Genomic DNA, 23847 nt, shown 5'->3' on the forward strand with positions numbered 1-23847 from the left:
GACTTCATAAGCAGTGCACTATTATGAAAAACTCCAGGCTTTCTTTTCTTTTCTTCCATTGTTCTAGACCCTAAATGACAGTTTCAAAGACTTCTTAGCTGATGTACAGGAAGTACCAAACATTAAGCTGCAAAGCAATATTTGGAGGGGAAAAAAAAGGTAGTAATTTTGTCTGATAAATGATAATTTTACAGAAATACAAGCAAAGCAGTTCAGAGATTTTGTGCACACAATAAATTCCACCTCAACTGTCTATTCCTCTATTATTGCTTAGTTTCCTGTGCAACCTCCCAAGGGCAGCACTTCTCTTACTGTCAGCTGGAGAACACACCAGAGGATCTCCCCCTTTATCTGTGGCAAGACAAAGGTCTTGCCAACCACATCTAGAAGCAACGTTATTCCAGACAGATCTGCAGGTCTTAACCTCCTTTGAAATACTGGAATTCAGTAAGCATTTAGCCTTAAGCCTAAATGCCATCTTGAATAGTAAAATAACTGAACGGGCTTTGAAGCATTTTATTGAATCTGACTGTATTCTTTAACACAACCAAACCCTCCCTTGCAAAAGGTAAATTCATTTAATTTGCAGATTTACAGGTCCCATTATTCCAGAAGGGGCACCCCACAACAGCAGTGCTCAACCTCCAGCTCCTACAGCGCTCCGCGAGCATCACAAAGAGCCAGGAACACTGAGCAGCACTTGGAGCGCGGGCTGGGAAAGCAGCGGGCTGGGAAAGCGGCAGGAGCGGGCTGGGAAAGCGGCAGGAGCGGGCTGGGAAAGCGGCAGGAGCGGGCAGGGAAAGCGGCAGGAGCGGGCAGGGAAAGCGGCAGGAGCGGGCTGGGAAGCGGCAGGAGCGGGCTGGGAAGCGGCAGGAGCGGGCTGGGAAGCAGCAGGCCGGCGGCGATCGCCAAGGGCCGGACAGCCCAGCTCGGCAGGAGCGGGACGCAGAAACCACCCCGGGACACGGCAGGGACGGGACGGCTCCCAGCGGGACACGGCGCCGAGACTCGCTGGGGAGCTCCCGGCCTCCGCCCCGGCCCCGGGCAGTGTCTCCCCCTGGCAGTGTCTCCCCCGGGCAGTGTCCCCCGGGCAGTGTCTCCCCCTGGCAGTGTCCCCCGGGCAGTGTCCCCCCCTGGCAGTGTCTCCCCCTGGCAGCGTCTCCCCCTGGCAGTGTCCCCTGCTCGGCTGCCCCGGCTCTCCCTTCCCTGCGCTCTCTCCTCTCCGGACGGGACCCCGCGGCCGCCGCTCCCCTCACAGTGCCGCGACACCGGAGGCCGCCGCGCCGTCCTCCACCTTCAATCTGTGGCCCCTCTCCTACCTTGTCCGCTTTGCCCGAACCACACCAGAAAATAAATCAATATGAAATGAAATGAAATAATTAAATGGAAACGCGAGCGAGCAGCCGCCGTTCCCCGCAGCGCGGCCGACCCGAGGCAGCGGCCGGCTCGGACCCTCCCCACACCGATCTTCTGTCTCCCCCCGCCCGCCCCTCGCTCCCCTGCGTTCCCTCCTTCCTCCGCAGCTGCTCCAGGCCGGGGACAATGGCCCGGCAATTGCTTCGCACCCTCGGCCGGGCTGCGAGACCCCCAGGACAGACAAGTGCAGAACCCATCCCCGGCGCTCCGGGCCCGGGGCTCTGCGGGACTCCATCCCCCAGCGCTCCCGGCCGCGCCGCCCCGCAGTGCTGCGGGTGCCCATTGGTGGAGGCCCCCCGCGGGCAGCCAATCGGCGCGCGGCTCCTTCGGCGGGGCGCGGAGCCGAGGGCGGGCGATGCTCGGGGCTCCGCGGAGCTCCGCGGCCGCCGGGCAGCGCCATGAACCTGGGGTAAGGAGCGAGCGGGGCCGGGCGGGACGCGGCTGTTCGGGGAGGGACGGGCCCGCGCGGCTGAGGGAGTGGGAGCGATCTGCGGGATAGAGCCGGGGGCCAGCGATCTTTCCCGCGGGAGGGCCTCGGGACGGGCTCCGCGGAGCTGGGGCAGCGCGCACCCTCCGCGCCCGCGGCACAGAGCGGGCCGGGCCGGGCTCCGCTCACCGCGGCGCCCCTCACAGAGCTGCGTGCGAGCCCGAACTGCGCTGGGCTCTTCACTGTTAGCGTTTTATAATGAAACGTGGAGATAAAGGGATATTTATCGTCATGCTGGATTGCCCCAGCGCACCGAGCAAAGAAAGGCACGGGGGTATCGACTCTGCCACGCTTTTCTCTTCTCCCAAACGCTTAAAACAGCGCTCGTTCCACTCGCGAGGGTGAATTGTTGTGCATGGAAGCACAGCCAGAGACTCTTCCCAGAGCACAGCCCCGCTCTGTGACCGGCAGGCTGGGGTAGCGATTTGTGCAGTTCATAGCGTTGGATTATTAAATGCTTGAGGCGAATTGCTCTGTATCACGATATGGAGTGGCACCTTGAGTGTTAAAGATCTACTTTGTGATGTGGCGAGTTGTAGTAGTTTTTTCAGTATCAATAAAACTACACCTTCTTCAAGGCATGTTGATTCCTTTGTTTTAAGTAACTTCTCAAAACGTAGCTTGGGATGTGAAGGACCATCTGGAACAAGTTATTGTTCTTGTTATGAATGTTCAAATCTTACCATTATCAGATTACTTAATATTTCAGATTTCTCTCTCTCTTTTGCAGCGATGGACTGAAGCTCGAAACTGAAGTGCTGGATGGGAAGCCTAGGCTAATTTTAGCTTCTTCTGGTATTTTTTTAATTTAATCTTTAAAGCTTCTTGAAGTTAAACCTAATATCCAAGAGACATAAAGCCCAGCTTTCCTGAAATGTTTCTGAGATTAGGAAGAATGTTTGTGCATTGTTATTTATGAGTCCTCTCTTTCAGCAGCTCGAGTCTCAGCAGTAGGTTGATGATGAATTCTGAGTAGTCTGTGCACCAGGGAACAGCTGGCAAATAGTCTCCACTGCTTAGCTTGTCATTAAAATAAAAAGTTAAGCTCAGCAGCTCGATTCTCAGCAGTAGGTTGATGAGTAGTCTGTGCACCAGGGAACAGCTGGCAAATAGTCTCCACTGCTTAGCTTGTCATTAAAATAAAAAGTTAAGTGCTATTGTGTATCAGCTGGCATGACTGGATAATTTCTGTAACTTTATAGCACGTTGCTTGCCAGGATATGAGAGGCTCAATAACAGCTTAATTTACACAGCATGACATCACTACAATCACATTTTTAAAGCAGCTTCAGTATTTGTGGTGAACATTTTTAATTTTCAATAAGCAGTTTATTTAGGCCAAATCTCACTACTACCATAAGAGATAATTATCAACATAGGTTTTTCCAGTATAGGTGTTAATAAATTCTGTTTCTGTGGTTTGTCAGGCATACATCTCTGTGATAAATTCCAACTTTGTGATTTGTCAGACATACATTTCTGTACAAGTCTACTTTTCCCAACTGTTCTGCATAGTCAGGGCAGATGATATGGGAAAAGTACTTTCCCCTTGATTTACAAAAATCAGATTTACAAAATTTACAAAAATCACATTACTATAATGTTTTACTAATTTCTCAAGATTGTTTTTCAGGGACAAGTTGTTATTAAATACTTCTTTCATATGTTTGTGTTTGTTTCCCAAAAGATAAATCAAAGCCTGCCATGAAGGTAAGTGTAAAATTTTTGGAACACACAAATTCACTATTTGTTAATAGAAAATTTGAGAAATTGAACTGTATAAATACTTGGAAACAATTATAGTTATGAAAGAGAAATATGTGCTTCTGAGTCTCTTTTAACTTGAGATATTCTGTTATTTCGCAGGCTTATAATAGCTGTTCAAAAGGATGAATTCAAAGTTTTGTGACTATTTTTACCTTTAGAAAATGCATTAGTTTCCTTGGCCAAGAATTTAGAGCAGCAGAGGGAATCATCTAAATCAGAACTGTCAGAGACCTTAAAGGAATTCTGGTAAAATAGAGATGTGAAGTGTGTTTAATTTCAAGTTTGGTCATACAGGCTGTCCCTGAGTAAACTGCAGTGGGGTGGGTTTGGGAAGGAGAAAAAGCAGAAAAAGACCCAAATACAAAGGAAATAATTACAAGTTTGCACCAAGGACCTTGGAAAGAATAAAACTTAGCTCAGAGTGGAAGAATCAAGACTGAAATATTGCTGGGTGCATGGTGAAAACATGTACCTATGTGGAGCTAGGAAACACTTGTTCCCTATTCAGAAACACCAAAGTAAAGCAGAATTAATGCTTGTTAATTCTTTTAAATGTCATGCTACATAAAGTTATTATTCATACTGTTATTTTGAAATACTCATGCAGATGCTGTGTCCTCTTCCAAAGTTCTCCTGGTACTTGGGAAGATGTTTCATTAGTTTATACAGAGTTTGTACTGATGGAACAGAAAAGAAAAAAATGACACTTAGTTTCCTTGTTGCTTCAATCTTGTTTTCATTTGGTACAAATACAATTTTTTTCCTTATTTAATAGATGGTGAAATCTTTTTGCTTTAACAGATGGGTAATAAAGCCAGAGCCCCTAAACAGGCACTGAGAATAAAGCACACTGGACTCATCTTGAGGCCAACACAAAATGCTTGTATCAAGCAGGAAAATGTAACAAAACCAAGGAGTGAATCAAGCTTGTCAATGACAAAAGGTGAAAAACTGCAAGTTAATAAACACTCCTCACATGAAGCCACAACTAAAGGTTACTCTTTGATTTTCCAAAGAGATAAAACAAGCAGATATCCTGATTCAGAGGATCCTAGCATTGTGAAAAAAACTAAACACAAACCTCAAGCCCCACATGTATCAGCTGAAGACTTAAAAAGTTTGGTGTGTTTAACACAAACACAGCTTCAACAGATTTTGATGATTGTTAAAGAAGGAAGAAGCATCTCTGAGACTCAGAATGAAAAGCAAGAGGAAATGGGTAAGATACCAGCCATTGGATGCATTTGTTCCATGGAAACAGAGCAAAATGTGAAAGCTTAACCTGAAATTATCGACTGCAAGTTATTTGCATATTGTAGAAATTTTACACTTAGGTTGAATGGTCTCAGACAAAATACCATTTGTCATTATGAATGTGACATTGTTACTGTGAGAGCCAAGCATTTCAGAATTATCACAGTAAAAAAGACTGTCTGTTAGATTTCCAGTATTCTGAAGAGCAGACCAGCCAGAAACATTGTCACTGTTCCATGCAAAATAAAAACCATTTTACACTGGGTGGGGGAAATATAGAACTGCACTGTAACACTGCCCAAGGAGAAGGGCCCTTCTGGTTTGTGAAGAGTTCAGGCTTTGCTCTGTGTCTCAAGAGCAGTTCTGACATTTTCCTGTGGCCAAAATTGGATTTGTGTCTTTTAGCCTAACTGGACTGTCAGTGTTGAATTGTATTTTTCCTTTCCCCTCCCCAGTTCTTACAATCAGAAGTGTAAGAACTGTTGTTTATCTTCCTTTATTGCATCCTTCCTCCTGCTGATGGATGTGTGGAGGGGGTCAGCTTTTGCACCAAGAATAAGACATCCTGCAATTAATTACAGTCCCAAACTCTGGCCCTTAGCCAAGAGTAAGTGATTGCTACATCTAGCATTTTAAAAATACCCTGTGAGGGTCTAACTTACATGCCTTAACTATTATAAGCAGGGCTGAAAACACTTTTGTTAAATTGTGGGGAATCTGCAAGTTTCTGCTGCTCTCAATGTATTTACTCAAAGCTGAAGCAAGTTTAGTGGTTATATATACCTTTTTATATATTTATGTTCTACCACAGCTACTAATGAGGCATCAGAGGAAAATGTTATAGCATCACTCCAAAAAGATTGTGAAGTGTCCCCAGTTCCAGATGAAGCAAACTCTGATTCAGGCAGGAAACAAGAAGCACATCCACAGCCAGGACAGAATGTTATGTAGGTACATTTGTGTTATTGTGTACAAAAATTGTGTCTCCAATAAAGGTTTATATCATATGTTCTTAATAACATTAATATTTTTTATAAATACTAATTAAAAAGTTACCTCTAAAATTTAACAGATCAGCTTTCTAGATAAAAATCTTTTCCCTCCTTCCTTTTCTGTAGAAAGGATTCATGGAAACCTGCTGACTTGTTTAGTACCTTGGGTGAAAGAGAAGGGGAGAAAGCCTTACTGGAATTTAAAAAGACCCAATGGAAGAAGGAATTAGGTATTTATGATGGATAAAATACATTTTTGATATATTTTTATTATACTCAGGATGCCAATAAATTTGGTATTCCTCATGCCCTTTTAAATTTACTTAGATCAGTACAGTTGCTGCAAATTGAAAAGTAAATAATAAGTCTCCAAGAAAGATTAAGATTCTTGAATTTCAAAAGTTTATGCAAAGATTATAAATTCTTGCAAGAAACACTTCTTTGTCAATTAAATACTATCTCAAATGTATTTCTGTGCTTTGTATTTTGGGTGCTACTTGCCAGCAGTTTTGTTACATTCTGACAGTAATTGACAGCCATTATCATTAAAAAATTCATTTTGTTTTTAATGGGAACAGCATCACCCCAACCTACAAGCATGACTGAGTGTATGAAATTGCAATTTGAACTTGAGACAGTTTGCAGTCCAGCCCCATCACCAATCAAGGGGAATCTCTGGAGGAAATGAAAACTGTTCAATGCAGTAGCAAATTCTCTGACAAATTAAGCTTTTTATGATTCACATGGAGGTGTGCTGTGTTTTGTTTTGAAATTGGATTTAGACCATTTGGTTTCAATTTGCATTGTCAGTAGCTTCCATTGTGGCTCCATTGGTTTTAATAATATTGAAGTTGTTCAAGACTGGTGTAACAAAATGCAGAGAGTTCATATACTTGGTTATTTGTTGGTTTTCCCTGGGAAATTGTTACTCCAGTGGTTTTTAGTCTCCCCACAGAGACTCCCCACTTACCTCTGCATCCCTGGGCAGATGCCCACTTCGCTCTGAAGAGCAAGGTCATGAAGCATTGGTCAGACTGATTGGTGACAACTCGTGTCCATTTCAGAGTCCAGATGACAGGGAAGACATGCATTCCTATCTTTTTTTATTCTTTTAACTGCTAAATGCTTGCAATAGGAACTCTAGTAAGAGTTTGGTTTTGTTTGTTTAAGATGAACAGGTAGCACTGAAGAAGAAGCTGAAAGAAACTTTGGAGGGAGAGGTGGGTTGTTTTTGGGCAAAACTTGGCAGCAAGAAAACCTCTAAAGTGGAAACACCTGACCCAGAGCAGGTAAGACTGTCTGTAAACAAAAGAGCTCAGTTTGCACAGCACTGATGTAGAACAGTTTAACTTCTAATTCATAGAAGATTTTCTTTTCTGTACAAATCCTCTAGAATCCAATATTGGTGGTGCTTTGAGCCTTCTCAGGGCATGAATTGCTGCAGCACCCTGGCCCACACTTACTTGTTGCTCCAGGTCATAACTTTACAGCCTAAGATCCTTATAGCAGAAACAACCCTTTCCTGTCCCTCCATTTGGATTCCTGACTAAGAAGTATAAATCTTTTCTTGTTCTGTTTGAGAGAATAGTCTCAAATGTAATTCCTGGCTATATAATTAGATACATTGTTCATGAGCTGTCACATATATTTGATGGCTTACATAATAAGCATAGCCAATATGACATCTAGCTTCTAAAAAAGCTCTAATTCTGAAACCAGTGTATTAGATAAATGTATTTTACAAGAGACTTCTCCAGTGAAATTTATTGCTGTTAAACAGAAGGTAGGGTTGCATCTACTGTAATTTCTTTCAGCAAAAGCAACATGCACTTTTTTGTGGCACATTCAGCATTCCTAGCAAAGTTTTGACTCTGTCCTATAAGAATTTGTTTCAATTTACATAAATTATAAATGGTGGATAAAAGATGCTTAGTTACAATTTTGGGCCGAGGTTTTAATGAACAGCGCTTCTAGAAGTATAATTTTGTTGACAAACAGAACAGGTGAACTGAATAAGTCTTAAAATGGTCCCTTTGTTTGCAGACAGTGCTTCCAGCTGACTCAGGTCATGGCACTGAGGAGAACTCTGCCTGTACAGCTGCTTCAGCCACAGAGGCTGATGGAGTTGCACTGAATGTTCCAAGAGCTCCAGGTGGGCAGTCTTCTGATTTCAGTCCTTCTGACTTTCCAGCTGGCAGTTGCACAGCATTGGCTTTCAGGGTAAGATCTTTTAACTGCATGCAGGGTATTTTTACTTATTTGTTAACAGCAAATGTTTGTCTCAATAAGTTCTTTTAAACCAGAAAAATTCCTTAGGCCTTTTTGCTGTGTATAAATATGAAAACGTCAGTGTTTTGAAGACAGCACATCTTTCAAGGCTGATGTGAAGAATAGTACTAGAGGTGTGACATGCTGTATTAATTAGTTTTTAAGTATGTGCTGAAGAAATAGAGAAGTGGAAATATATAAAATAAATTATATTAATGGCAGAAGATTCAAGAAGTAGGTCTTAAATTATGGCTGGTAGGCAGTGATTGAAGAGAGTTTTTTGTCAGATGGCACTGGAAGTTCTCAGTGCCACTGGAGCTTGTTAAATAATACTGAGATCCCTTAAGCAGAAACAGAAGAATGAAGATGGCAGCTCCTTAAGTTGAGACAGATCACTGCTAATTAGATTGTGGTGCTGAATCTGCCTGGAACATAGACTGAGCAGTGAACCACAGGAAGAAAAAGGGATTTCTGTTCATGATACAAATAAGTAGGGTTTTCTGGAGTGAGAGGCTGATGGTTTAACTTACAGTAGTATTCAGAATTCATCTTTCTATTAGCAGTCAGATACTTGCTACAGTTACAAAGTCACATCCTTTTATCGTGCTAGAGAAAGACCCAGTTTTGCTCACCAGCTGAAGGCAGAGCTTTCTGCCAAGTCCTTATTATGTGACTGGAGAAGATAGTTAATTTTTTGTAGAAGAACTAGCAGTTATCTTATTTCAGGAAGCTGTGCTACAGGAGCGACCTTTTAGTGCTCTGAAACAAGAGCAACAGAAGAAGTGGCTTGAAGAGTTGGACAAGCAGAAGGAAGAAGCCAAACTACGAAAATTAGAAGAAAAACGTAATTTATCAAAGGTATCTGTGGTTTAGAGAAGTCTTTATTTTTGTTTTAAGAAATAAAAAATTAAATTAGTGAAGTGGCAACAAAGATGGAATTTTGTGTAGCATGTCTAGGTTTTCACCCTAGGGATGCACTTACTGAACATTGAGCCAGTGGCTGTTCAGTATTTCAGTGATGTGTTTGAGGGCTTGCTGCAGGGATGGAGACAGTGAAAATCGGGGAGAAAGTAAAACTCTCTAGCACTGCATTTGAAGTGAGAGAGAATCAGGCATTACTCTATTTTCTGGCCGGGATGTGCCAAAGAAAATGTTCCAAACATATGTTTTTACAGGATTTTCCCCCAAACTTTATACAGTCAAAATCCGTAGAGGTGAACTGTTTTTAGATTAATTGGGCTAGAGTTGAGCAATCCCCAGTATTCAGTTTCCCAAGGATCCTAATCTCCTTGCCTCCACAGTGTTAATTAGATTTTCATTCTTACCAGATGTCTCCAATTCTGCCAAAGGCTGCATCTGAGGGTAGATGTTTTTTAGATGGCCACTAATGTTTTGATGATGTTCCGTTGATGGCCCTTTTATCTTTCTGGATATCTTTGGGCTACTCCTAGTCTGTTCCTATGTTCAGCCCATCTCCTTAGAGCGATGCTAAAGACCTTCTTTAGATCTCCTAAAAATGTCAAGAAAATTCCTTTCCCCAAGGCCAAGTCAAGCCTAACTAGACAGACAAAATAAAAATGTACAAGTTATGTTGTTTCCAACACTAGTAGTTTCTCTCTCTTTTCCACCATATGTAGAAGAATTTGGGTTTGCAAGGTGCTGTAGAGGCCATGGCTAGATGCTTTGGAAAAAGAAAATTTGTGTAGACTACAGGAGGTAAGAAAAGAGAAAGCGAGTACAATGCGTCACAGCAATGGCAAAATCCTGGTTCTAGAAATTATTTTTTTTAATACACATACACACTCATACAGCTATAAAGAAGTTTAAAAGCAAGCACTTTTCCAGAAAGTAAGGAAGAAAATAGCCTTACATTTCTTTACCCCCCAAAGCCAACCTTGCTGCACAGGGGTGGTTACAGACCTGCACACAACAGTTTTGTCTTTTCCTGAGGTGCTGAGGGGATCAAGCTTCTTGTGTAAATGGAGTTTTTAACTGTGAAGGGAACACAGCTGGGATATGTTCCTTCATTAGCTGCCTTGTTGTTAATTGGATAGGTGTGCTGTGGAAAGGGCTGCAGGCACCAGGGAGTGACCCTTTCCTTTCTTCCATGAAAATGAAATAGCAGTATGTTTGTGCTGACCAGGTGTTGGCATTCAGAAACACACAATCACAGAATGATTAAATGCAGGTGCTTTTACTGAAGAGCTCTGGGTGCCAGGGGTACAGACAAAAATCTGACTCCCACATAGGTTCAGGATGAACACGTTTTTATACACTTATCATTATATAAATACATATTCATTATTAAACTTATATTGTTCTGTTGTATACATTAATTTCATCAAGCGTGGATTCTTGTAATTTCCATCAAACCCCCCAAACATAATTTCTCATGATTCCTATTGCGATTAAACAATAATTATATCCAATTACCAAACAATCATCACATTTAACAATCATATCATTTATCATAGTCATTAAATGGTTATACAGGTGCAGTTTCACATGATCCAGTACAGCCTTACATTTTCCCAGGGCCTACCCTAATATTTTCCCAGGGTCCACCAGGCCCAACCTTTCTTTCCAAATCCCCTGAATATCCCATGATTTTAGAAACATTTTATCCCTATATTATCACAGGTATGGATCAGCATTATAATCTGTGATTTGACTTGCATTTTAATTGTCTTCTCACTTGAGGAATTAACTGCTGTCTGCATTGTAGCTTTTCAAATGTTCCTGGTGTACAAAAAGTGTATTGTCTGTTTTATTAACCACACATTACACCTTGTAGACACAGTGTAACTGAATGCATTTTCTTTTTTTTTCTTGTCTTTTTTTTCTTTTTTTTCTGTTGTTGTTGTTGCTTGATACTTATTTAGGCAGAAGAGCATGACAGATGGGAAATGCATTTTGATTCTTTTAAGAAGCACTTTAATGCTAATGCACAACACTGCTTAAATGGAATGCACAGAAAGCCTGAAAGTCTTTCCTTGTCACCTGACCCCAAGGACCCGACTGCTTTCATTCCCCCTTTGTCCCCTGCAGCTTTAGGCAACCTCATGCCCTTGCAGATAGGAACTGCAGAAAAAGCTGCTAAAAATGGTGCTTTGGAACAAAGTCAGAGAGTCAGGTGAGTGAGCTTTGTAAGGGTAATTATATTCTCAGCCAGTACGTTTAAGGTACCGCCTCAGAAAAAAAATCCTTTACATTCTTTTGGCTTTTAGGTTTTTATTTTCAAATACCTGTTGTTTCACTGTTGAAAGACAAAAGTGTTGCCAATATTTATTAATGAAATTTACTGCAAATAACCTTACTTTTTTTCTAATGAAAAGGCTTTCCTAATCTATGAATTAATTTATATATTAATTTATAATTAACAGAATAACCTCAATATGAAAATGCAGTCTAGCTGATTCTAGTTAAGAAAGGCTGAAGGATTATTTCTCATGATTAGAAACACTGACATGTGCCTGTGTTCAGTTTCCTCCGTTCCATGACGGCTCTGCTGGACCCTGCACAGATCGAGGAGAGGGACAGGAGGAGGCAGAAGCAGTTGGAACATCAGGTACACTTGGCTTTTAAAGCCTCACACTTGTTCAATAAGCAGAAAGGATGAAAGGTAATGTCTCACGAATAAAACATGAGATTTAATACCAGAACCCAGGGAGGCACTTGACTTTTACGCTTTAGATGACATGGGCATTGTTTGGCAGTGTTCCCTTCAGTCAGACTCTACAATTCTCTTTCAATATTTGCACAAGATTATTGCACTTCTGTTACTGAATTCCTGCCTCTAAAAAAGGCACACTTCAGTCCTTAGAGCTCTAGCAGGTTTGTGTGCATTTTTCTTCAGTCTCCACTCTTATAAGGAGGAAAAATCTGATATTTACAGATTCCCACTCCGTGAACCTTTAGTTTTTTATCTACTTCACTACCATTTACCTAACCTCTGTAGCAATGTGTGTCTCTGTGCTGGTGTGTCTCTAGCACGGTGTGAAGAAGTCTCAATATAAATATAGAGACTGTTCTGGTCACACTGTTACTCTGCTGGATTACCAGGAGCTTTTTCACCAATAAGGTGAAAATCAGACCTTCATCTCTTTACAAGAAAAAAAAAAGTATTTTCTACAACATAAAAAGCTCCTTTTTTCTATCTGAGTATTTCAGACTGCTCAACTGGGTGGTGGTTTTCCAGAAACAAAACCAGGAATATTTAAAATAAATTGTCTTCAGTTTTGGGGTTTTTTTTCACTTGTCCAAATCCAATCCTACACATATACCAAAATACATTAATAAATACCTTACAATAGGTTAATGTTCTATCTTTTACTTTGTCCTTTTTTTTTCTGATCCTGCCAGAAAGCAATAATGGCTCAGGTGGAAGAAAAACGGAAGCAGAAACAACTGGAGGAAGAGCAGAGAAAATGGGAAGAGCAACAGGAAGAACTGCGCCTGGCACGAGAAAAAGCACAACTGCAGAAACAGTTTGAAGAAGAAATGCTGAAACAAAAGCAAAAGGAGGTGGGGTTTGCATTATCTTTAATGCAGATAGTCAGTGATAACACTGAATTTTGAGGAAAATAGTTCTTGTTCCTCACTTGCAAAATTTTGCTCGTCATTTTGAAAATGAAAGCTATCCAAAATGTAGACTTTCTTGATAAATATACAACACCATACAAGAATAAGGCCAGGTTCTTTTTTTTGAACAAGGGCCTTTTCAGGAAGAGAAATTATAAGAACTGGCAAAACCAGAAATGTAGTTGTAAATAGTGCAGGAACATCCATTTTAAAATGCAAATTTAAAATTAAAAAATACCTTGAAGCATGTGGTCCATGTGTTGTTATTGGTAACTTGATGCTTTTAAGGTGCTTCAGTACCATGAAGTTGATCCAAGTGAATGTGCTTTCAGTCTGAATTAAAGATTTAGGATATAGTCTGGAAAAGGCATTTTAAAAGTCATTCAAGTTCTCCATCCTTCCCCTGCATAGCTGTTGCTGAGCTTTACACAGTGCTTTCATATAAAAGTTAAACCAAAGGTACATTTTGACCTTTGGTAAATACAGATTTTGCATTTCTATCTCTCCTTTAACCCTGTGGAAGGTTAAACACTTGGTCTGATGTTTTGTTCTTCCTTCTGGCACAGTAGAATTATTACTACTGTTTGTTTCCTCTTTGGAGCAGTAGCAGATTCCATGGTGTCATAAGACAAGGTGATTCCAGAAACAGTCTCCAAAGCCTGCAGAAATGTGGATTCCTGGTTTCTCTGCATTTTCTGGATGAAGTGTGTGGCATCTGCCTGTAGATGCTTAAACAGACTGGTTCAACATGGGGAAAGTCATCCCCTGTGATTGCTCAGCTCCTTGAAACATGTCACAGCACCAGTTGTTCTTTCCAACTGCAAAGGCAGGAGGGAGTGGGATCAGCTGCTAATAGCAGTTGGGAAATGAGATTTTCCTTGCCAAGTCTCCTGCTCCTTGAACCCCCTGAGTCAGGGAACTGTAACCCCCTGACATTTGCTGGGGAGCTTGTGCTGTCTCCTTCCTGTGCAAGTAGGAGTGGGGTTTATTATTTTTATTTGGGCTCCTTTCATTTTATTAAACCACATGTTACAGGAAGTCACAGATGGCTGACATCAGATGGCATCTAGAAAAACAGGAATTTATTAGAAGGGAAGTAAATATTCAGATAACTTGAAGGATATAAATGCTCATTTGTTAATGCTAAGACTGAAGAGCTTTCATTAGTACAGCAGAGGTTCTAAACTTATAATCATAGAAATTATAGGTTACATACTGTACTTAACTAGTTTTAGTTTTGAAAAAAAATACTTTCCTTAAATAAAAATACATATAAACCTTGAGGATTATATGGTCATTAAATAATCCAGCTGATATTATTCTCAAAATAAATAATCACATACTTACTTTTTTTTTTTTTTTTTTTTTAGGAGCTTGCAACTCTTAAAGCCAAAGAGCTTTATCAGACAGTGGAGAAAGCTCAGGAATTAGCCCAGGGATCAAAACAAGACCAGCACATTCCAGACTTGGCTCAGAAGGCACATGATATTTCAGAACTTCAGAACAGTCTTGGTGGTGGCAAGTATTAGTCTCACACTCAGTTTTCCTGTTCCTTTGGTCGTTGAAAGTGAGTTGTTTCTGGGATTGGGGTGATTTTTTTTGTTTTTGTTTCCCTGTCTGCATTTGGGTCACAAACCAAGTTTCATTACAATTTATTTACCTTTCAAATAAATCTCAGTGTTAACTCCTATGGAGAATATTGTGTTTTAGTAATTTCCAAATACTGTATTACATAAAGGAAGAAATGCAGAGATATTGGTAGGAATGCACAGGAATATTCAGACCTGTGTGCTGTCAGATTTCCAGTGGAAGAGGGAGAGTATTGGAATTTGCACCAGAGTTCTCAGTATTGCTTTGAGCTCTAAACTACAACAGTCTGATACCTCTGTAACATAGTTTAAATTGAACATAGGTTACTAAATGGAAACAACTCTACCATTTTCAGGTGATAGAGAGTTAGACAACTGTTATTTTGTCATTTCAGCACAAAGTGCTGCTTTCCCTGCAGGTGTGGAGGGCCCCCCTGGGCAGCAGGCCTCCCCTCGGAAGGACACGGCGGTGCAGACAGGTACAGAGCCCCCACTGAGCCACTCTGGGACCTCCACACTGCCAGGGGGGTGTTTGTCAAACTGAGCCAAATCACTGACGCTCACAGGGAATAAAGCTAGAAAGGAATACCTGCACAGACACAGTCATGTTTGTCTGTCACAGTGTACCACTTTATTCCTCTATTTATTCTTCTAAATAAATGATATTTCTGTATAGTTGTTACTTACCAGTTACAAATACCATAGGCTGAAATACTGTGTCAATTAAGGGTCACAAGCCACGGAGCTCCAAATTTTAAGGTTACTTGATTTGGATCTCCAGTCTTCTGTGTTTTACCCCTTCCTCTCTGAGTTACCTTCTACTGGTCCTATCTGTCTTCCACAGAAGAAAAAAGAGTAAAAAAACATTATAAACCTGTAGCAGCCATTTTTAAAGTAAAATAAGTAATGGTAGATTGATACATTTGCAAAAGTCAACCAAGTAATTTGAATAGCTCAGACGTGGAGTTAAAATAATTTTTTTTTTTTTTTTAGATTGCTTTAATACTTCAGCATACACAGGGTCAGCTGAGGAAAGAACTGCATATTGTGAATCACCTGATATTTCCATAGAATATAAAGAAATCTCTAACAGCAAAAAATACCAGAAGGAAATGCAGCATATGGATAAAAATAAACTTCCAGGAAAAGGGACTGGTGGTATTTACAGTGACCTATATGAACAATATGCAAGAAAAGAAAGACACATTAAATCTTCAGAAAAACACAGCAAAAGACCTGACTGGAACATAAACAAGCCTGGGAAAAGATACATTCCAGCTTCAGAAAGGTACCCTGAGCCCCTGCAGAAACAGAGGGAGGAGAACAAGGTGCGCCGGCAAATGGAGCTGCTGCAGCTGGTGGAAAGGAACAGCCCTGGGCAGCTGAGTGCAAGGAGAGGGGGGCACTCAGCCAGGTCCCTCTCACCTCGGGAGGAAACAGCTGTGAGGAAAAAGGGCCACAGAGGCAGAAAGGTGGGTCACTGTCTGGCCTTTGGGAGCAATGATGTGTTTTTAAAACTCTTGTTCCTCATAGTTTTACCTGAGTGGGAATTCAGTTATGTAACTGGAGCACTGAAGTTCTCCTATTGCTCATCCTTGTGTCAGCACTCTGTTGTTCATCAGGAGCAGAAGAACATACTGAGATTTTGTGACTGAGTTTTTACTGTTATTTCAGTGTTCCAAAGTGTTGATTCCTTTTCACTGACACTGATTCATGATATAAACAGAGAGCTCAAATGCAAGCAGTGTGCAGGACACAGTGACATCACTGACTTGCTCTTTTGTGTCCAGTCATTGTGTTGTGCTGACACGTGAGGTACAGCAGCACCTGCTCAAGAAAACAATGTTTATTTCTGCAAAGAATATGGACTACTGGGGATGTGCTCCATTGCCACAGAAATGCATCCTTCTTAGTGGAATAATTCTCCATTTGCAGGAAGCATTATATCAGTAGAGCTTGTGGCTGGAAAAAAGTATTTTGAAGAAAATGCTATCAAATATATTTTTGGCTTCTCTTTTGCCCTCTCTCACTTGTTCACTCTCTGTATGTAATAAACACCTCTCTCACACCTTCAAATAACAAAACTCTGGACCTTTCCTTTAATATCTTGGATTGAACCTTTCAAGTTTGTAAATCCCTATGTTCCAAGGACAGGAGAGTAGACATAATATTTTTGATAGTGCTTAGAGCTGCCAAAGACAGAAACTTGGAGTAAATACTCCTGTAATTTGTTGCTTTATTTAATGGGCACTACAAGTCTCTTAAATGTAAATCTTTGATAAATACCCTTCTTCTGAACCCAGGTCAAACAAGTCCTTTTGGAATTTCAGAACAAACTTTCTCTGAAAAATCAAAGCTTTTAATATAAAAAACGTGGAGATTTTTTGTTTTACTTTTGACTTCTTTGGTTTTCTCCTAGGAAGAAAAATTTCATAAGAATCACTTGAATGAAGAAAGGTATGTCAATACTCTGCCATAATGAAATGTAGGAATACATTATTGCTAAAATGTCCTTGCTTTTGTTTCCTCATTTTTTAAAAGAATTTAGATATATCTAATTGTCTGCTATTAAAAACACACAAGACCATACAGATTGCAGGTAAAAAAGCAGAATAAATAACCAAAAATCTTGTCCTTTAAAGATTCTTAGTCTCTGTTATTTGAGAAGATCACATTACTGAAGTATTATTTGAGCTTTAACTTCCATTGTTCCCTGCAGATCTGAATCACCACCCGTCCCAGCAGTTAGGAACAGATTCCTCCAAGCACAAGGACAGATCCAAGCTTCTCCTTTCCCGCTGCACGGCCAGCTCAGTGGAAGAGAGAAGGATGCCCGGGCTCCTCCCCCGGCGCCGCAGTTCGTGCCCTTCGTGCGCACCCGCGAGGTTTTCTGCCTCCCCGCCGGGGCAGCGCCCGGCCACCCGCACGGTACTGCCGGAGCCCGGAGAGCCCAACCTTCCCCTGCACTGCTGCTGCCTGAGCTCACCCCCAGCTGCTTCTTGCTGAGCTGTGCAGTCACCTCTCTGTGCCACAGCAGCGCACAGGAGGGCTGTGCAACCCAATTATATTCAGTCTTAAAAAAAAATCAAACAACAAAGTTTTAGAAAATCAGCAAAGCAACAAATATGTTCTCAATTTTTTGTTTGTTTACCTTTCACAAAGTATGACTGCACTTTCTGCTTTACTTTATAGATTGGTTTAGGACTCTAAGTGTTATTTGACTTAATAAATATGTTATCAATTTTTTGTTTGTTTACCTTTCACCAAGTATGACTGCACTTTCTTGCTTTACTTTATAGATTGGTTTAGGACTCTTAAATGTTATTTAACTTAAAAATAGAGATTACAATCTTGATAGCAGCCAACCCCTGATTTTCATAAACTTTCAAAATCTGCTGCTTCAAAATTAAAAGGAAATTAATATAGAGTTTCATGAACTGATTTGATATATGTTTACTTTTAGATTCTTACCAAATGCCACGACAGATTTTTAGCTCAGATCATGTTAGAGATCCTCTTCTAAATCCTGATGCAGTTACAATCAGAGAGAGACAACAAGAAATTCTCAAAGGATTGTCAAAATTACGACAGGTAAGCATAAATTTATTGGCTAACTGTGCATGTGTATCTATATATATATATGTATACTGAAGTAAAAATTATCACATCATTGTCTTTAATTCTGTTTCCATAATTTGATTTGTATTTTGGGCCCTGTCCTCTACTTTGTTCCATTTTATTAATTTTGTTTTTCACGTGTTGCTTCCATCTTTGGACAGTCCTTAGAGAGAGAATATGGACTCCTTAGTCCTTAAATCAGCTCTGAAACAGTGAAGTGCCTGAAACTTGAAACCAAGAGAAATTACTTTGTTTGGTGTCCAGGTTTCTGTGGTTAGGGTTGTTTATAAAGAATGTATCAGTTTCAAAAGAACAGAGTTTTAACACAGCACTAGAACCTTGTTCATGAGGTTTCCCCTCTGTTGTTCCCAGGTTAGGACAGAACAGTGGGGTTGGTGGGGTGGTGTCATGTCAGGCCTGGAAAAATACTGGAATTTGCAAACTGGAAGTATTAACACTTAAAAAATCCTTCCAAGACAGCTGCTACTTGTTAGCATGTAAAAAGAAAACTCAGGATTTGTCAATCAGACAGGTTTTCTGAAAACAAAATGAAAATTAGCTTAATGCCACAGACACACGAGCTCCTGAGATAAAAGGCTGTGTGTTTGTGTGCATTGTTCTCTCTGTAGTCAGGCACTGGTAATGGCATCTGGGTATCAAAGCCTGAGTGAACTGGATCCTACACCTGTTGGCTGCAAGGTGTGGCCACAGCCACTGGAGCCACAGGTCTGGACATGCACATGAGCATTCTCCTTTATGCATCTAAATGGCCTGACAGACCTGCAAGACAAAAAAGTATTTCCTTCAGGCTTGTCTTTTCCTTGTGAAGAAGCTGAAAATAAACATGTACCACTATCTTCCCTTGCTTTTGAATGGATCCAAACTAAATGTACCTCACTGCTAGCAACAGGATTTTTCTCTGCCTTCAGAGAGGAAAATTTCATAAATAATCAAAGGGAAGAAAATCTGACAGTGAAGCAAAACAAAATTAACAGTACTTGAGGCTGTTGACTACCTGTTGTGCTTTAGAAAGACAGAAGCACTGCAATGTACACTGTGAGAAATGAAGCCCCCTTAAATTTTTAAGAGTTTCAATAAGTGATTAAGGGATAAAGCAAAAGTTACAGGCCTGGGTGCTTGGCAAAGCTAGTGGCACACCCACTTCCTCAGCTTACAGTCTTTTATACTGTTACAGTTGCATTACTTCCTCAAATGCCTGGAGATTTATTTGGGGCTCATTGATTACAATCTTGCTTCAAAGTTTTGCAGCATTTGCACAATTCAATAGTTGCAGATGTCAACAGTCTAGGGTGGTCTTTGGATGCCACTTTTAGGCTTGGTAGTTTTCCTTTTAGGGTCTTCTGCTCTCCACCTTATGCTATCTTAGATGTACATTTTGCAATAGCCAACATATCTTAAAATACTTCTTTTGCAAGCTCACTTTCATCTTGTGAAAGCCTTGTTTTCCCTGTTACACTGCCCACAAATGATTACAAATGTTAAGAAAAGCAGTTTAAAACTTTCAATAATTATTTGCAAACAATGACAATTTAATAATTAAAGCAAATAAATTGTAGCACAAGCCAACTACTCCAGAGCCATTTATAACATACCCACAGTCCTTCAGTGGTAGGTAAACTCCCTGTGCAAAAAAAGGCTGATGACTCTCCCTGGGTCAGTAAGGAAAGTTGTGACCCAAGAACACTGAAAGGCTGTCAGTTTCTAACACCTTCTACATTGGTTTCACTGGATCTGGTCTTCCCCACTGCTCATTAACATCTTTGTTGAATAACTACAGCTTTTAAGTATTTTGGCTTCTGATCCAAAGGAATCTACTCCCCAGCAGGTACTGTAAAGTGAAGACACTTTTACTGGTGCCAGGGGCATGCAGGGGTCAGCACACCCATCTGCACATCCCCCTACTGTTCATCTCACACCACCTTTTGTACAAATCTGACACCAATCCCTGCCACTTACTTATCTTGGAGTCCCAGATCTGGGGGTTGGGGCCTTACATAACTTGTGGTTTTCTTATCTTCAGCTTACAAATACAACACACCATTCCAATCTAACTAACACAAATAACTACATCTTCCTTCTCTACACAGAGATCTTCATGTTAGACTTATGGGCCACCTATACCCATTTCACTGATTACACTCTAGTTCCTTATCTGTTCTAGCAGAACCTATGACTTTGCATCTGCACTGTTTTCTGCTGGTACTTTGGGAGTTTTCCACTCATTATCACTTCCAGCTGGCCAGGGCCAGGTCCTTGTTTGGGAAGCAGCTGCAGTTATCACTCCTAGCATAGGGCTGGGTGCCTCCTTGGGAAGCAGTTACAGTTTGCAGTCGCCAGCCCCCAGGTCCTACTGCTTCACCTTGCTGAGACAAGTCCATGTTCTGTATTTCACTTCACTTACCAGTGGCATTTTGTTGAGTGAAGCCAGATTCAAGGTACAGCTTGGTCCATGTGCTTGCTGAGGCTACAAAAACCCTGGTTATGTAAACAGGTTAAAGTTGGCAAGCTCAGTGAAGCCACATGAACTTACAGTCAATTTTGCAGTGGCTAAAAAGTAACAGGTTAGTCTTTCAGTAGATCTTGGTTCTGCAAGAGAGTTAACTTAAAACATGTTGAGTTCCTTTTTAAATACCCTGCCAGCTGCAGAAGGCATTCAGGACATGAGCTGTTCAATTCAGTACACCTTGTGTGCCAAAGTATTGTACTCCTCCTGATGTACAGATGACACCTGTTCTGCATCAGTTATTTCACTGAGAAAGTATGAATAGGCAGGATTTTGTCTGAAATACAAAAAACTGAGTTTTTTGTTTCAGAAGAGAATCTAGTCTTGCTCTTCTACATTTATATACATATATATAGAGTGGCTTTACAGTTTCAGTCTACATACATACATATCTACATTTACAACATATGTAGCCATTGTTTTGTTTGGGGGAATTCACATAATAGTCACATAATTTCAACCAGTCTTTACTCTTTGAACTCCACACGGAGCCAGTGATAAATTCAGCTGGGCTGGTGCAGCAAGAGCCCAGTGGGACTGGCTGAGCCAGGGAAAAGAGGAGGGAGGGTGTCTGTCACTGCATTTGCTACAAGACAGCAAATCTCTCCCTGTGCCTCAGGTCACAGCAGGTGTAGGAACTAGCAACAGACTCTCTTTCCTCACTCAATCAAAAGTCAGTGGATAAGCCGAGCAAAGTGAATTATTTGTGACATAGAAGGGACAAAGATTAAGAAAGAGGACTCACCCCCAGGTCAGTACTACCAGAGCACCCCATTGTTCCTGAGGCAGCAGCACTGCCAAGGGTGCAGGTGACAATAGCTGGGTGGGGACACACCCCCACGGCTCCCTGGGGAGCTATTTCCCATTGCTGAGCCCCTTTCCAGTACCTGTGCAACCCTTCTGATAAACACTCGGCTGCCAACTTCCAGGGTTACTTGTTCCTCAGCTCTTGGTCTATTTAGGGCAGTTTATTTTATAACTTATTTTATAAACATGCAAAAATGCATGTCACAAAAATGCAAAAAAATGCTCTGCAAAAATACTAATTATTGACACAGAGACTGAAAACACTGACCCATTAATAGAAATAAGCAGATCCTGTTGATTAATTAGAAAGCAATTCATCAAGTGATTGAAAGTAGGCAGCTGCTGCCTTAGAAGGAGCCAAAGTGAAGTCTTACAGGCTGCTTTGCTGACTTTCCTTTGGTGCCACCAGGAATCTCTGTCTAAATTGCTGTAGGAGCTGCTGCCTTGCATTAGGTCTGTCCTGAGCTATGCCAGCAGCCTGTAACTCTTATCTTTGAGAAAGGCCTTGTAACTGAGAAAAAGAATTACCTTTTCTTTTTTAAAAAACCAAACTTCTACAGTATCAAATTATTGCTGATAAGTCTAAATAGATGGAGAGCAAGGGCCAGATGTATCAATATATATGATCCTGTAAATTACAGTAAAAAACTTATTTTAATTTATGCACATACTTGTCATAGTTCTGTCATGTATGACTTGATAGACAGGGGTAGAGTTCCAGGAGGTTTTTTTGTGACAGGTTTTCTCTGTTATCAGTACTTACAAGAAGCATTGACACAGCAGGAAGCTCAAACCTTTTGACAGGTAATCTGTGTCTCCTGGAATGTCAGACACTGCTCTGGTCCCATGGCCTGGCTCTGAAGGGTATTGTTTGTGTTAAGGCTAAAAGCCAATGCCCAGCAGGTTTTGGGTTCTGCTTCATTCAGGAATTCACTACAGTCCTGCAAATGCAGAGACAGTGCACAAAGGGATGAGAAAGTTCCATTTCATACAGTGGAAAAGTCCTTTTTTCCTCTGCATGGTCATCCCTGGAAACTGGCCTGGCTTCCACTCCAGTCCCACTTCAAAGGCTGCTGCAGAAGTTCCCTCTTCCCTGAGTCTGTGAGGCTTTACTGTTTTTTCTGAAGTTGTGTACTTAAAAACCATTGGGCCTTAACAGGGAGATTGTTTTTAACTGTGAAGCAATGATGCTGCATGAGAACACAGAACATTCACATTTGTATTTATTTCAGGGCCTCCTGCAGAAGCAGAAGGAGTTGGAGAACACTTTGATTCCCACTGTAGCTCAAGAGAACTTCATGCCACCGTTCTGAGAGGTGCATATGAATGTTCTGAATCCTTAATATGGAAATGCACAGCATTTTGCTACTGTAATTAATTACAAACCACCTCTAGCTTTTTTATGAAAATTAAATTATGAGAATTTTGATAGACTACAGGGTCATTACATTTTATATTGAAGATATTTAAACTCATGATGGTTTGTCTGTTTAGAATGATTTTCATGCTACTTGAAGACAAGTGTCAATTTAATATAAACTACCAAAAACATGGAAGTAAACTGTTATATGGGTTTTTATAGAACTCAGTGTGTGAATTTTGATAAATAAAAAGATTAAGATGCATTCTGAATGGCTTTAGTTCTCTTTGTTGGTATTTTAACTATACAAAACTGCCTGTATTTCAATATTCAGCCACCTTTCAGCCTTATACAGTGAATATCAAGTCAAGTACTCCCAGATTCTAAGACCACAGTTCATCACACAATCTGGTACAATTCATTGAAAAAAGGCAGTTCTGTTTTTCAAAAAAATTACTTGCCATGCTTGGGGGAGGCTAAGAAGTTTTACACTAGTCTGGTACTGGTTCTTAACTTGAATAAATCAATCCACTGTTTGTAGAGGGAAAGAATCAACTCTAGGCAAAAGTCTATGGGTTTTGCTTGTTTTTTAAAAACTGCACTTTTTAACCAATAATTTTCTCCCAACTAATTTTGTGGATTTAGAGATTTTGTGAATTTCAAACACTCACCTGGTACCAAACAGAACATCCCAGAGAAAAGCACTAAAATCAAATTACAACCAGAAGTCCCCCAAACACAGGACTTTGGAGGACCTGAAGATGAGCACCAAAAGCCAGGAGTCTCAGCAAAGTGAGCAATGCAGCAACTCCACAGCTGCTGCCTGGGGAAGCCTGAGGCACAACAAAATGAGAGAATCGCTGAGGGGAAAAGGCTGGTAACTCAGCAATGTGAAAGTTAAAAGACAGGATTAAGAAACAGATAAAACTGTACTTACCCCAGTGCTAGTTCACAAAACAAACAAACAAAACCAAATTTACAAAAAAAAAAAAAAAGCCTGAAAGCCCCAGGAGTCATTAAGCTGAAGTGGGAGAGGATTGAGGTTTTTCTGATGCAAACTGAATTCCCACAGTCATTAAATCCACTTCTGTCCTTTTCTCACTCCAGTAATCACAGTGGCCAGATAAAAGCTGGGAGGACTCTGCAGTGGCACAGAACAGCAAGTGAGACACAGATAACTGCTG

General features: G+C 40.9%; 1 protein-coding gene across 7 annotated transcripts; it reads left to right on the forward strand.

The window, feature by feature from the left end:
• Positions 1-1741: 1741 nt before the first annotated feature.
• CCDC66 (coiled-coil domain containing 66) lies at positions 1742-22935 on the forward strand. Of its 7 annotated transcripts, none has more exons than XM_039734362.1 (19): positions 1743-1825; positions 2634-2698; positions 3591-3613; positions 4472-4889; positions 5736-5871; positions 6043-6146; positions 7087-7205; positions 7960-8136; positions 8911-9042; positions 11067-11317; positions 11668-11752; positions 12547-12708; positions 14136-14283; positions 14750-14833; positions 15348-15826; positions 16774-16811; positions 17074-17282; positions 17818-17945; positions 22536-22935. In XM_039734362.1, exons 1-19 carry the CDS (start codon positions 1815-1817, stop codon positions 22614-22616), a joined length of 2850 nt encoding a protein of 949 aa, XP_039590296.1. In that variant the 5' UTR covers positions 1743-1814; the 3' UTR covers positions 22617-22935. The 7 variants fall into 7 exon arrangements, 6 of the variants coding, with proteins under 6 accessions (XP_039590296.1, XP_039590298.1, XP_039590297.1 ...); XM_039734364.1 differs by having other exon boundaries at positions 14774-14833; XM_039734363.1 differs by having other exon boundaries at positions 14136-14280.
• The last annotated feature ends 912 nt before the right edge of the window (positions 22936-23847 follow it).

Source organism: Passer montanus, unplaced genomic scaffold, assembly GCF_014805655.1.
Source record: "Passer montanus isolate IOZ18808 unplaced genomic scaffold, ASM1480565v1 scaffold9, whole genome shotgun sequence".
In the NCBI taxonomy this organism is placed as follows: Eukaryota; Metazoa; Chordata; class Aves; order Passeriformes; family Passeridae; genus Passer; species Passer montanus.